The sequence below is a fragment of the Doryrhamphus excisus genome, linkage group LG8 (assembly GCF_037039965.1).
Source record: "Doryrhamphus excisus strain RoL-2023G ecotype Guam linkage group LG8, RoL_Dexc_Guam_v1.1, whole genome shotgun sequence".
Taxonomy (NCBI): domain Eukaryota; kingdom Metazoa; phylum Chordata; class Actinopteri; order Syngnathiformes; family Syngnathidae; genus Doryrhamphus; species Doryrhamphus excisus.
Genome location: NC_136364.1, coordinates 13,380,298 through 13,394,144, shown reverse-complemented (window position 1 = coordinate 13,394,144; position 13,847 = coordinate 13,380,298). Strand labels below are relative to the sequence as shown.

The window sequence follows — 13,847 nt, the reverse complement described above, 5'->3', positions numbered from 1 at the left end:
GGTCAGTGGTAAGATGCATACACATACAATTAAAGTCCTCACTGCATTTGTAGAAGCTAGTTCCATGCAAAACGTCAAGGGGACCATGAGCGCCCAAATTCATTACTATTACTATTCATCATTATTATTATTATTTTTATTATTATTATCATTATTATTATTATTATTATTATTATGCTGCATTGTCATTTCAAATGCTGAAATGCGCATCCAAAAAAGGACTTATTTCAGCTACTGTACTTTTATTTGTCTCCTTACTGGTGTAAACACTACTGGCTCCCTCTTCTTCTCTTGGCAATTTCATGTTCTAGGAGTGGCGCCATGACACTCCACCAGGATTGCTAGTAAATGCAACTTACAGTCAACTTCATCATGCAGTTTTTGACTTATAAATATGTTGGGAAATTTGGTACTTGCTCTGCAAAACACACACACTGTAAGTGTATGAGCATTTTGTATTTTAGGACATTTTAGGAATTTGAGCAAAAATATGGCCGTCATCAAGCAAAATGTCTTGCCGGGGGCGGGACTAACTGGCCATCAGTCATTGACCATTTGTCTAACGATGACAAAACTTTGAGGATATCGGTATTATATGTATGCATGTATGTGACTGCATGGTACTAGTATCCAGAGCTATGTTTATCACCTGTATTTGATCTATTCGTATACATTTATCTCAGTGAAACCATCCCTCAGCAATCACACAACATTTCATACTAGGTTTAATTTAGGGATGCTCCGATTGATCGTCCACCAATCAATATTTAATAAACACGTAATTGGCATATGCCAATAAACGCCTTCCGAAGGCAATGACAACAACCAATCAGCATGCGGCGTCTACTATACGTCTGCTGAGCTACGTAGAGTTGGCAACAAAATCTCGCTCAAAATTGAGCGTAGGCTATGCCAATCGATGCCGGCGTGTTTGATCACTCCCTTACCGAACCTATTGCAGTTTGATTACGCTTGCATTTTGTTTATTAATTTATTCAGTTTTTTTTCCAGATTATTATTAAAGAATGTACTGTATTTCCCATGTATTATTCAGTGTATTACTACAAAACATGCGTCAAATAAAATTCAGGTTTGTGTCAAATAGTACAAAAATCATTTCACATGCCGCCCAAACATTTATTTTGGTAATAACAAACTGTATGAATTGTAATAATAATATAATAATAATATTTGGCAGGGACCCTGACTAATAGCACTCATCATAAATACATTGAAAAATTAATTAAGTTAATCCACATGATCGGCTGATATCGCTCATGGATGATCAGTATCGGAATCGTCCACATAAGAAGACCCTGACCGGAGCATCCCTACTTTCATTATTATTTCTTGGCATAAATAATAAAAGTGGTGCAAAAGAAGATGCATGATAGCAGCATGGGCTCTGGCGTTGGCGCTACTTACGGAGATTCTATGCTTTTCCGGAAGTGTGTCACCGACAAGGGAGGATCTGGGAGGACAAATACATTTACTATTTCCCCAATCAGACGTGGGGTAGGGGGGGTGTACGATAGTATCAGACACGGAGGACCAACCCGGTTTACGCTTCAGTTTGCGCCGATGCTGCTTGTTGACAAAGCAGGCCGCGAGGGTGCTGAACAGCACCGCCGCTGCCAGGAAACAGATAGTTGCCACGACGCCCGCCACCACGGGCCGCGCCAGCCCCTCATCAGCCACCTCTGCAGGGGGGAAGGGATCTGACAGGAAAAGTACAGAGGTTCTAAAATGGGAATACATGGTCTTCAATTAATCCAATATGGTAACCTGCCTGGTAATTACGCAATACAGTATTGGTCCAATACCACATGGGATAATTACCAGGAAGGCAAAAACACTCCCCACTAAATACATGAATCCGATATGTATGACAAAGGTGGTGTTTTTTCTGGATACTGACCCGTGCTGGACACGCCCACTACGTTGCTGCTCTCACTGATGAGGTCATCCATGACGGCCATCACTCGAAACTCATACCAGGATTCCTGGCAACACAACAACCGTGGTCTTATCGTCACGCTACTATAAACACTCGATCACATTTCCCTACCTGAACGAGGTCTCTGGCGATGAGCTCCGTCTCGGTGGACGGGATCAAGTCATCCAGGATCTCCCATCGCTCCCCGAGGCGGAACTCCATGATGTAGCGGTTGATGGGGGAAGAGTGGTTGGCTGGGGGGAGCCAAGTGAGGAGGACACCGTGCTGCGTGCGATTGGCTGTGAGGCACCGCGGTGGAGTAAGAAGCACCAGTGGTTCTGGGGTACCCAGGGGTGAGCCTGGGGGAGAAGGTCAGACGTATCGCAGAGGAAATATAGTTTAGATGGTCTTTTGTGGTAAAGGTTCATGTAGTTTGTTGGAAGATTTGGCTGTTATTATGTTGACAATGACACACCGTGAACTGGAATACAGGATTTATAAATGGAATATTTTTGTAGTGGAGCAAAGAAAACCTTTTTCACCCATCAATTGTCTATGCCGCTTATGCTCACTGGGGTTGCGGGTGTGTGCTGGAAACTATCCCAGCTGACTTCGGGCAAGAAGCAGGGTGCTGGACAGAGGAGCCGAGAGGGAGGCTGACGTCATTGCAGTGCCCCAGCAGGCACCACTAATTAGCAGAACTAAGCCATGAATTCGCCACAGCGCTGTATGAGCCGCAGGGTTCAAAGTTGAAGAAAAACGTCAAAGTAGTGGCTGATTCACTGGGAATTAGTCCTGACTACTAATGAGAAACATCGGTATTTGACATGAAGTGTAAACAGCCGATGTCCCTTACTGTAAGTTGGTAAGCATGTCCTAATAAAGCAAAACCATTACCCTTAAAGCGATCAATTGTTGCTGTCTCCACTGTAAATGGGGTCATCTGTCCATGCAATACCCCCCCATGTCTTGCTGAGGCATTGATTTTAAAGAGCAGACATCTTTAATTTGCACTGCAGCAACATACAAAGCAAGCATTATGTGTGTGTGTGTGTGTGGCCTTGAGGCATGAGATTACTTAGTAAATGCACAACCTCAAATGCAACATTCATTCATAAGCACTCTACATTCAGCAAATGCTGTCCTGTCAAACACAGGTGATTCCCTTCAGGTGAGGCGGTGCTCATGCTGTTGCTTTTGTGCTCAATGGAACACATCACTGCTCGCCGCTAGAGGAGCGATGTGCTTTGAGTAGATAAAGATTTAATGGCCTCTTCTCATGAATTAACCCACGTTTCTCATGATTCATTACAGAGACGTGGATGAAACTGCATATCATGTCTGACTTGGCGCAGCAACATTATTTGTTTCTCTTTGAACATAATAAAATGGAAGCATAAAAAGGATGCTGCTTAATTCATTGATTTTTTCCTCAGAGTCAAACTACAAATTGTGCCTTTACAAACCTAATGAGTCGTTTAGTAGTTAGTAGTTTAAGTGGCGCTATGTTTTTAAAATAGAGATAGAATAAAGATTTCAAGTCAATGCAGAGTTGCACAGGTATGACTGGACAGCAGGACCTATCCAGTGAGTGGAATATTCCACATGCCAAGCACACTAGAGGGCAGTATGCTACATCGGGCCTTATGGAAAGGATAAAAAGGTGCCAGAGCCAAGTCGGTGGCAGCAAACAGAAGAGGGTAAAAAAGGAAGCACGCGAGTGTTGATGGAACCAGCAATGGAACTAGAACCCACCTGCAGTGTTGACTGTCACAACTTCGCTGAACGGGCCTGTGCCCAGTTTGTTCTGTGCCAGTACACTGAACTGGTACTCCGTCCCAGGCTCCAGCCCTGGCACCAGCAACCAAGTCTGAGCACCAGAAACCGGCATTGAATGCCAGTCATGTGGACCGAAGTCTATTCTCTTTGACCTGGAAATTGCCCAAGAGCAAGTGGAAGAAGAGTGCCGTGTTATTTAAGGGTGACCAATGAACTCCCATTGCTTTTGTCTGCTGTTCGTCATTGCAAGTGCTGCTTGGCTTCGGGTTGAAGCCGCAAAGACACTGGCGAGCTTTCATAGTTAAAAGTTGGAATTTGCACACAAGTGACCTACTTATGCTGATCCACGGGGAAAATAGGGTCACTAAAACTGGGGAACAATATGACTTTCGCCTGATTATCACTCCCTATGATGAAAAACAGAGGATTCAGTATCTCAAAAAAGTCACTACGGGTCACCCAGGGATGCCATATGGAGGGGGGTTGGGACAATTCCCCAATCGGGACGTGGTGACCATGACTGTCCAGGGAAACCCAATGTGACTTGAGTTCAGAGTTCCTGACACGATACACCTCTCATATTTTACAACCATTTTATTATCTAAAGGGACAATACTATGGAAAGTAAACTTGGGTACACTTAGTAGAGAGGGGGGGGTTGCAGCCAGGTCTCCAATCCTTAGAAAATGAATCACAGTTGTGCACCCCCTTAAAACCTTTTCACCAACCGTGTTGGTAAAACGCACATATGCATCATCAGGGCGCACACACATGATCATTGGATGTTACAAACATGACAGGACATGCTTCTATAATTATTAGAGTTCACCGGGACGCTAGCCACACCCACTAAATGTAAAGAGAAGGAATATTGATTCATGCCACACCTATCTACGTCATAGCATGGCATATTTAGTACACAGAGGTTTGTGGACAGAGAGTGTAAGATGACTAGTTAAACAGTAGCCTATAAAAAATGTAAAAATCTATAAAAGTGTGGTTGGAAATTTGACTCAAAGTCAGATAGGTACCATACGTGGTGTGGAAAACGGCGTACAAAACGTTTCGGCCTGTTTTAAAGCTTCAAAGGTGAGGCCCCAGGTCTGGAGAAGACGTACTTGGCCACTCCATCACCGTCACCTTCCTAAGGGTGGTAACTTGTTGGAGGTGTGCCTGGGGGGCTTATCGTCTTCAAAATGTCACATGTTGGAGTTCATGTTTCCCTTCAATGAACCGCCGCTCCCCCAACGCAGGCAGGACACGTGCAGCCCCAAACTGAGGCGATTATCTTGATTATTGGCAGCTATGAAAACAACAATGGATGATTCCTATTATATTGTCCCCTTGAGGTACTAGACACAAAAATGGTTGTTTAAATGCTACTTACTCAAGAATACAACAGATTTATGACTTTCTTTGAAAAATTCAGAGCAGCCTCACGGTTCTTGACCCCAAGCGTGCCGAGCAGATAGTTCCACATCTTATCAACATCAACAAAGGCAGCAGACAACAAGGCGAGGAGCACTCACACTGGGCCGTACCACACGGAAAACGTCTGCTCGAAGCCGCCGTCGTAGCCCGGTTCCCAGGACACATTAGCGGAGGTCGTGGAGGGCAAAACATGGATGTTGCCGGGAGCGTGCGGGCTGGTGCCTGGGTGGATTTCAGAGAGCAGGAGGAAGGAAGGAAGAAAGGAAGGAAGGAAGGAAGGAAGGAAGGAAGGAAAGAAGGAAGGAAACGTGAGCTACCAATGTAACTAGAAGCCACACAGGTACGCTATCAACAACGGCGTGACCAAATGTTGAAACGACAACGTGGTTCCAATAATTTCTGTCTTCATCCCACTGTGGCCAAAAGGACCGCCTGCACCAGGTCAAGTTCAGGCGGTTCTCGCCTGTCCCGCCCTACCTTGCACCTCTGTGGGATGGAGCTGAGAGACCTGAGACCGCGGCGCACAGCCGCTTGTGCGACACGCTGCACCTCACACGGTCCAGACAAAGTTGGCTCCGCTCAACCGAAGCAGAAGGAACCGCTGAAGATGCAGATGCTCCACTTGGTCAAAACTCACCGATGCTTCCATCGTCCATCAACTATCCCGACCAAGGCACGGTCATGAAATCAGGTGTGTCCAAAAGAAAAATAATTACAATCATCAAAAGTCAATGTAGTCGCATAAAATGGAAAAATGAAAGAAATATTATGAAACACAGCAAATAAAGTTGGATTTTTTTAAATTAGGTCGCTGAAAAAATATATAATGTAAAAAAAAACAAGAATAAAGTCAAAATACTACAAAAAAGAAGTTATATTCTCAATCTTATGAGAATAAACTCTTAATAATGTCAGTTACTAATTACTCAGTTACTAACAGTCATTTTAGCAGCAAAATATGGAAAATGTAAGTCAAATATTATGAAGAACAAACAAAACAATATAGTTGTAATTTTTGGAGAAACTTTGTAGTGTTAAAACAATAAAATAAAAAATCTTATGGGAATAAAGGTTCTTATTACAAGAAACAAATTTACAAAATATTTTTATAAAATATGAAAAAATAAGTTGTAATCAAGTCAAAATATTATGAAAAAAACCCCAACAAAAAACAAGAAAAAAAATAGAAAAAACTAGAAGCCAAACTCTTCCTTTTCGATGTTCGAGTCTGTGGATTTCAATTTCAAGCACACGAAAACCATCTTTGGTCCGGTGAGCGGACAGACAAAGGCTCCTCTGGCGGCGCCACACTGCGATTCCAGACCCAGCCTCCAAATCTTATGACGCTATTACAGATAAGATTAAGCGGCATTTTAATGACGGACGTGGCCAAATTGGATCGAGGCGAGGAGATGAAGAGATGTCTATCTCTAGCTCTTCATGGGAATGACACTAAGTACACAAAGTCAGAGTGCAACGAGAGTGAAGCTGAAATGACAACAACGAGAGAGAAGTGTGTCGGCTCCTCGTACCGATGACCAGGATCCTCGTGCTGGCAGTGATGCTTGTGACCACGTTGGTCGCCACACACTCCCACTCGCCGTGGTCCTCCTTGCCGAGGGACACAAACTGTAAGCTGCCGCTGGGGAGGATATTGTGCTTGCTCCTGCTTGGCTTCCCCACCTTCGGCACAGATAAGGACATTACATTAGGTACATTGAATACAATGTATTTTTACCATAATCATCACTTGATCAAATGTCATTTTAATAGAATCAATCTCTAATTTCACATGTAAAAACTTTCATTTTACAGAGAAGCCAGTCATGTTTAATGTTTGCTGATAACCTGGAATATTATGCAAATGATGCTACATTTTTATTTCTGACAAGTATCATTTTTAGCATTGTCATTTTTCCAGCAATCAAGTTGCTATTTTTTTTTTTTTACAATTTTTACATTTCATGAGAAAATGGCCAAAACTCTCGGTCGGTATTTTTGCAAAAATAATATTATATGAGTAAAGCCTTAATTATGATCCATTTTAGGAGAATAAAGGAAAAAAAATTCAGGTCATCCAGTCTTGTGTTTTGCAATAATCAAAGAGAAATTCCCTGAATTCATAGTTTTTATGACAATAAAACCCTAATATTATGAGAAATATGTCATTTTATGCTAACAAATAAAGATGGAATCATACCAGAAAAATATCGATGGTGATAATGACCCGCCCCATATCAGTATCGGTCAATATCGGTATCAGATATTGTGTTTTCATATTTGGTATTGTTACACATATCGGTATCAGCTGATATTAGCTGATATCGGCATATCGGTTTTCGTCAAAAAAGATATCGGACATCCCTAAAAGGAACGGAATAAAGGAAGTGCACCTTTCTCCAAGTGATACTTGGAATGTCGGGGTCTCCAGAAGCAGCACAAGGGATTACTAGCTCTCTCCCGGCCTCCTGACGGTACTCCCCCCCAGGCCTCACATTAAAGTAAGGGGGATCCTTGGAAAAACACACAAAGGTTGCTAGAACTACCATTCCATCCGTAAGATGGCAGATTCTTTTGCAGCTGTAGCCTTGCATTCATTGCGTGATACAGAAGTGCACGTTTTCTACCTTTAGCACCAAAGTGGCAGGGGGGGACATGCCCATGGTACCCAGGGCGTTGTAAGGCACACAGGTGTAAGTGCCCAGGGAGTCTTCTGTGGCCTCTGCTACCCGAATACTTCCATCTGGCATCAGGCTCCAGCCAGGGTACTAACGCGAGACAGTTAGAGGAACTTTTAAACATGGGCTGATGAAAGGAAGCCCGCTGCGCAGCTCGTGGGTCTGACCTTCTCCACTCTCAGAGGGTAGCCATCTTTCTCCCACCTCACCGATGTCACGGGCGGGTTGGCGTCCGCCGGGCAACGGATGATGCCTGGCAGTTTCCGAGGGACGTAGATAACCGGGGGCATGTTGATCACTCGGGCGGGGTCTGAACATGAGCGTAGAAGGTGGATGTCATTGCAGTGCCATGATGGTCCTGTCACACAATAGAGCAGCCGCCATGGTGTTGCAACAGAAACGCCACAGTCAACTCACACTGAACAGTCAGGTAGGCCGATGCCGACGGCGAGATGCCAAGGCTGTTGCTCGGACTGCAGGTGTATTTCCCGGCGTCCTCTGGCTTGACCCGGAAGATGATGAGAGTGCCGTCGATGAGGATGCGCACTCTGAGCTTCAGGTCGCTGCAAGAGGACACACCCGCATTTTCATCACAGCAGTGTACATCAGGACCATCCATCAGGCCATGAGAGACGGCCGACGGTCAAGCAGCCAAAAAATGATAAAATAAATAAACTAAATAATAAACAAAAAAATAAAGAAAAAAAACTTTGTGGGGAATATAATAATATATATTCTTTTCTTTTCTAATATTGAAACAAAACTAAAGTAAATAAAGTTGTATTTGTTTGAAAAACTAGGCCTTGGGAAAGGTTAGAATATTAGGGGAATAAAATCATACTTTTACATTTAACATTTAACAGGTCTTCCAGCCATGGCCCAGGAGGCGGGACCTGACACATGGACTGTAACTGACTAAATAACTAACTCAGATGACAACCTGACCCCCCTGTGTGTCTAAAACAGCAACTCAGCACATTACTTCTTGAAGTAGACGTTATCCTCTTCCCAAAACCAGGTGTAGGTCAGGTTGCCAGGATACGCCTCCGCTTGGCAGGTGAAGAGTGCATTCTGCGATATGTTGACGGTGACATTTTCTGGCGGGGAAACGATGAACGGGGGCCCTGAAAGGTAGACCACAATGAAAGGCAACAAAAGAAACATCAACTTATGACGTCACAGCAGGTAATGAAAGGTAATGTAAGGTAATGTAAGGTAATGTAAGGTAACGTAAGGTAATGTAAGGTAATGAAAAGGTAATGTAAGGTAAGTGTTGAGCATCACACCATATTAAATAAATAGAATAAATAAATAGAAATAAATTAGTTAGCGCCATGAATGCCCTATTTATGACAGCCTTAGTTACCATAGTTACAAGCATAAACAGTAGCTGTTTTTCATGACATTATGACTTTTACTCCATCTTTTTTTTATAAGGTTTATTTTGGTTTTATTTTATTTCTAAAACACGCCAGGGGCTGCTTTTACAACTCCTCATCGGGGTTAACTCTATTCGACTATGTAGTTTGCTAGCGTCATTCGTTGCAAAGAAACCATGGTAACTAAACAAAATATTTCAGACATTTTTATTGCAAATGTTGATTCAAAATAGGAGGAGAAATCCTCTACGAAGGCAATCTCTAAACGAGTTGGATACACACATGAAATGATGGACTGCAAACCAACCCATCACCAGTTTGACGTTGCGGGTGCGCAAGTGTGAATTCGTACAGGAGCGCAGTGAGGTCCAAGCGTTTCCAAGGGTCACATGACTGTGGTACCAAGCCGTGGGACAACAAAGCCAGTGGCTCGTTTGATTTTGGAGTGTGGACATCTGCGTGTCTTAATGCTTCGTACCTTGAACCAACAGCCGGGTGGTGTGCAGCACTTCCCCCTGGTCACTGTGGGCTTTGCACGTGTACGCCCCTCTGTCGTCCCGAGTTATACCAAGGATGGTCAAGCTTCCGTCGTGCACCTGTGGGGACACGAGCCATGTTTTTGTGAGCACATCACTCGCCTGTAAAGCGGAACCTTGGAAATGCCCGGCTCGGTGTTGCTGAGCTGCTTTATGGGAACCAATAAATACTGACCAGACAAGACCTACTAGACCCCCCCCCCCTCTCTATAAATTATGCAACAGGTTGTGAGACGCTGTTCATTGAACTCACACACAGCTGTAGTCAGTCCATTATGCAGCATAGAAGAAGTGGGAGTCAGGGAGGGGATGAGGGGGTTTGGGGGAGGGGGGTGGTGGCCTTCAGCAGAACTGAGACTGAGAGCTCCATGCAAGTGCACAAATCTCCTCTCCCTGACCAAGTCTAGAAGCGCACGATGACAAGATGAACACTTTGTGTGCCACAGGCTGAGAGCCACGGGTGTGAAGTAAACAGTGGAAAGCTGTGAAGGCGAGACCGGACGCCTGGAAAGCCACTTTAAGATAAAAGAAGAAGAAGAAATAAGCAAAGTCTAATATTGGTAACATTCATGAATAAACTTTACTACATGAATTCTTCCCGCATTTAATTGGTTCCAGGCCTGATGGTGATTTGTGAATCTGCAAAATAGGAGAAATTATTTCCAAACTGAATACTTACCCAGATAAAGCATAGAAACCTGTTTACAAACTTCTAAATGCAGTTTTTAACATTATTAGAGCCCTCTAGACATCAAATAAAACACCCCTGTAGTAACCTTTACACTCCGATGACCCAATGTAGTAGACATACTAAGAGAAAATAAACACAAAAGACAGAAATAAGACATAATACAGACCAGAGTGTGAAGAATTACGACAGCTGGACTGCTGTTGAACTCCAAAAACAAGTGGTGAGGAACACTGAGACTAGGCAGGATTGCAAGTTTTATAGTGTGTCTTATATTGTGTAAATATCCCACCTTAGGCTATATACGGTATACAGTACAGTACATACATTATGCTCCCTTGAAATATTCAGGTGCACTCAATGAGACTGGTCTTGGAGTACCCGTGTCGATACTTGTGTGGTATTTGCACTCTTATTACATAATCCTTATCTTAATTATCTTATTATCTTTTTCTAATGGGTTAAATAAAAGCTTTTGGGGGCTAGCCCAAAATAGCGCCTGCATGAGGCCAATCAGTCCTCCAGAAGCGGTCATTTCGCCGACTCTTACAAGCCCACCTAAATGTCTGCTGTTCCGTTTTGCATCGTAATTGTATGAAGCCTTTTCCACCAGCAAATAAATAAAGCAATAAAGGGAAGTCAATAGAGCATGATGACGATTCCCTGTCTGACACATTCCTGCATTTCTCTAACAGTCTCTGTGGAAGCCAGCATGTGGGTGAGCAAACACACACACACACACACACACACACACAGACAATCTTCTTAGCATGAAATTCCCCAGGAAAAAAATATTCTAGGCTGACTGATACGTGCTGGGCTCTGTGGTGACTTTCCTTTTCGAGGAAGATTTGAGTGAGGACGAATGTGATATGGATGGCGAAGGCTGCGAATTAATAATGCACCAGAATGTCGTCCCATCATTTAAGGAGGTGGGTGCTAAGAAGAGGAGTGGTGGAGAGCATGCAGACATTGAGATGAAGATCATAGAATTTCTTTCATTAATGGAACATCAATGAGTCCTAACCGTCCTAACCTAACAGTTAAGAACTGATTTTTACCTTTCATTTACAAACCATCCCAAAGTAGCATCTTCATAAACGAAACATGACCCACTACTGAGTGTTTGATAGATTTGCTTTGCACCACTCATTTAAAAATATGCCCAAATAAAGCTCGATATTCGAGAGCACAAACGTGATCGACTGACATGAGCCAGCATAGTCTTGTGGCAGATGGACGCCATCTGTGAAAAAGAAGGCTCAGCCTCATAAATATGAATTTACATCCTTTTCCTTACCGAATATTTAGCGTTGGTTACCAGGTCCTCCCCCTCCCTCAGCCAGCTGATCATCGGTTTGGGGTTTCCCTGGGCAGAGCAGCTAAGCAGGATGCTGCCCCCCTCCTTCGCCTCCACATATTGCGGCGGCGTCGACGTAAATGTAGGCGGGGCTGTAGGAGAGAGGAAAGCCAAAGTAAACACACTGGAATCCGATGCACCGTGCCTCGGTTCTGATAGATACAAGCCGGGGGGGGTCCAAAGTGTTCTCTTTGGAAATTTTGGACTGAAATGGAAAAACAGATACATGGAAAAAGCAGCTATAATTATGAGAATAAAGTCAAAAAAGAGCAGAAAGCAGAGACGCATTCCAACAAGCAAAAACGTCACCATTTTAGGAGAATAAAGTTGAAATATGATGAGAAAAAGTATGTAATTACAGTAGCATACAGATGAAATATGAGAAACAAACAAACAAATGAAGTAAAATATGTAAATACATTTTACTTTTCCACTTTCTCATGCACCGCAAATGATTATTCTATTCCAAGGACATTTTTAATATGATTTTTCTTATATTAGTTTTGATGTCTGATGTCAGTGGTCCGTATCAACAGCACCTCTGCCGCACGCATCAAAGTAGTGCACTCTATTGAGTTAATTCTGAAATTAATTATGAATGATCGAGTCACTGATGATTAGGCCAATCTGTAATAGACTCCAACCTTGGTTAGCATCATTAATTTGTTCCACAGGGTCCAACTCTAACCAAAATGGACATGTTTCCAATAAGAAATGACATAAATTCAATGAAACCATTCCAGGAAGCCAAAAATACAAACATAAAACGTATTTTTATTGTTTTACAAGTATACTTTAAAATGCAGTAAACAATTCCAAATGTATAGAAACACATTGATTCAAAAATTGATTCAGTTAGTGTCCGTTTTGGTTAGAGTCGGACCTTCTGGAACGAATCAATGACGCTAACCAAGGTTTCACTGTATATGGTATTATACTTGCTCATTCAACTATTTTTGACAGGAGTGCTTTGAACTTGCCCTTTTAAGCTCGAACAGCAGCATCGACGAAACTATGCGTTGACTCATGCAGCAAACACAACATTAGCATCCCGTTGCATTTTGTGACCATCCGGCCAACTCCGGTCGCCACAATCTCCTTTGGTCCCCACAAAATGCTGAAAAGAAAATCACTTTTCTGCTGACCAAAAGATAGAACATATTCAACTCTCAGCAAGAGGGAAGTGTAGAGCAGCGGCTTTAGCCACCACTAAATCTTTCAAATGGAAAAAGAAGCCTCTTGGTAATGTCCCTGCATTACCTCTCGATGTTTCTAAGCTTCACCGAGCTCTTCACCAGCAACCAGGGGCCAATTAATCCTATTTTGCCCCCCTTAGCTTTCAGTCTTTCAATACAGCGATGATAAATAGAGGTCATGTGTTCAGTTGAAGAGCGAGAAGGCGCCGGCAACACAAGTGGGACACGGCTTGCTGCTGGGAAAGCTGCCATGCATCACACGGCACACAAGCGCCGGGAAAACAAATGTTCCACTTAGACCTCTGTCTGTCTCGCCACTTCACTCCCCAATAAAAAGGCATTAGATACAGTAGTTGAGCTAGGTGCGAGTAAAACGCATGACTGCTTTAAGGGTTCCGCTCAGTCAGTGGGTCAATGACGGCGTGGAAACACTGATGATGAAATGGCGACCTGGAGTGGTTTTTACCACTTTAATTACAAAGCACATTATTGATCTTGATTGAAGATGCAAATGCTTGTCATTTATTAAGAAGAGAAGTTGGCACATATAGACTTGTTGAATGTCATTGTTCATTTAAATCTTTCATTTCATGGAAATTCCAAATGATTCAATTTCAAAGTCGTATTGCAAAATATGCAAATTGCAAAATATACAATATTATACTATTTTACTAGAGGTGCACGTATATATTTATATAACGCTTAGTATGTAATTACCTGGTTTATTCAACAATCTATGGCTGCATAATTCCACACATTTGACGATTAATTTGTTTGATTTACATGTTTAATTTCATTGTCCAATGGTAAGCATACAAAATCACACCTAAAACCTAAAATGTCCTCTATATTTTGAAGGTAGAG

At 42.8% G+C, this 13,847-nt stretch overlaps 1 protein-coding gene across 5 annotated transcripts in view; it reads right to left on the bottom strand.

Annotated features, from left to right (window-relative positions):
- igsf9ba (immunoglobulin superfamily, member 9Ba) overlaps positions 1 to 13,847 on the bottom strand; it is a 48,640-nt gene that overhangs the window by 14,323 nt on the left and 20,470 nt on the right. For all 5 annotated transcript variants that reach the window (XM_058079902.2, XM_058079903.2, XM_058079900.2 and 2 more), the window contains exons 4-17: positions 11,728 to 11,879; positions 9,682 to 9,799; positions 8,807 to 8,948; positions 8,242 to 8,387; positions 7,992 to 8,134; positions 7,774 to 7,914; positions 7,540 to 7,659; positions 6,679 to 6,829; positions 5,245 to 5,368; positions 3,692 to 3,867; positions 2,069 to 2,295; positions 1,919 to 2,003; positions 1,557 to 1,718; positions 1,426 to 1,471 (exon numbers count right to left, since the gene is read on the bottom strand). In XM_058079902.2, coding sequence (XP_057935885.2) covers positions 1,426 to 1,471; positions 1,557 to 1,718; positions 1,919 to 2,003; positions 2,069 to 2,295; positions 3,692 to 3,867; positions 5,245 to 5,368; positions 6,679 to 6,829; positions 7,540 to 7,659; positions 7,774 to 7,914; positions 7,992 to 8,134; positions 8,242 to 8,387; positions 8,807 to 8,948; positions 9,682 to 9,799; positions 11,728 to 11,879 — 1,933 coding nt within the window. The remainder of the gene's footprint in view (positions 1 to 1,425; positions 1,472 to 1,556; positions 1,719 to 1,918; positions 2,004 to 2,068; positions 2,296 to 3,691; positions 3,868 to 5,244; positions 5,369 to 6,678; positions 6,830 to 7,539; positions 7,660 to 7,773; positions 7,915 to 7,991; positions 8,135 to 8,241; positions 8,388 to 8,806; positions 8,949 to 9,681; positions 9,800 to 11,727; positions 11,880 to 13,847) is intronic.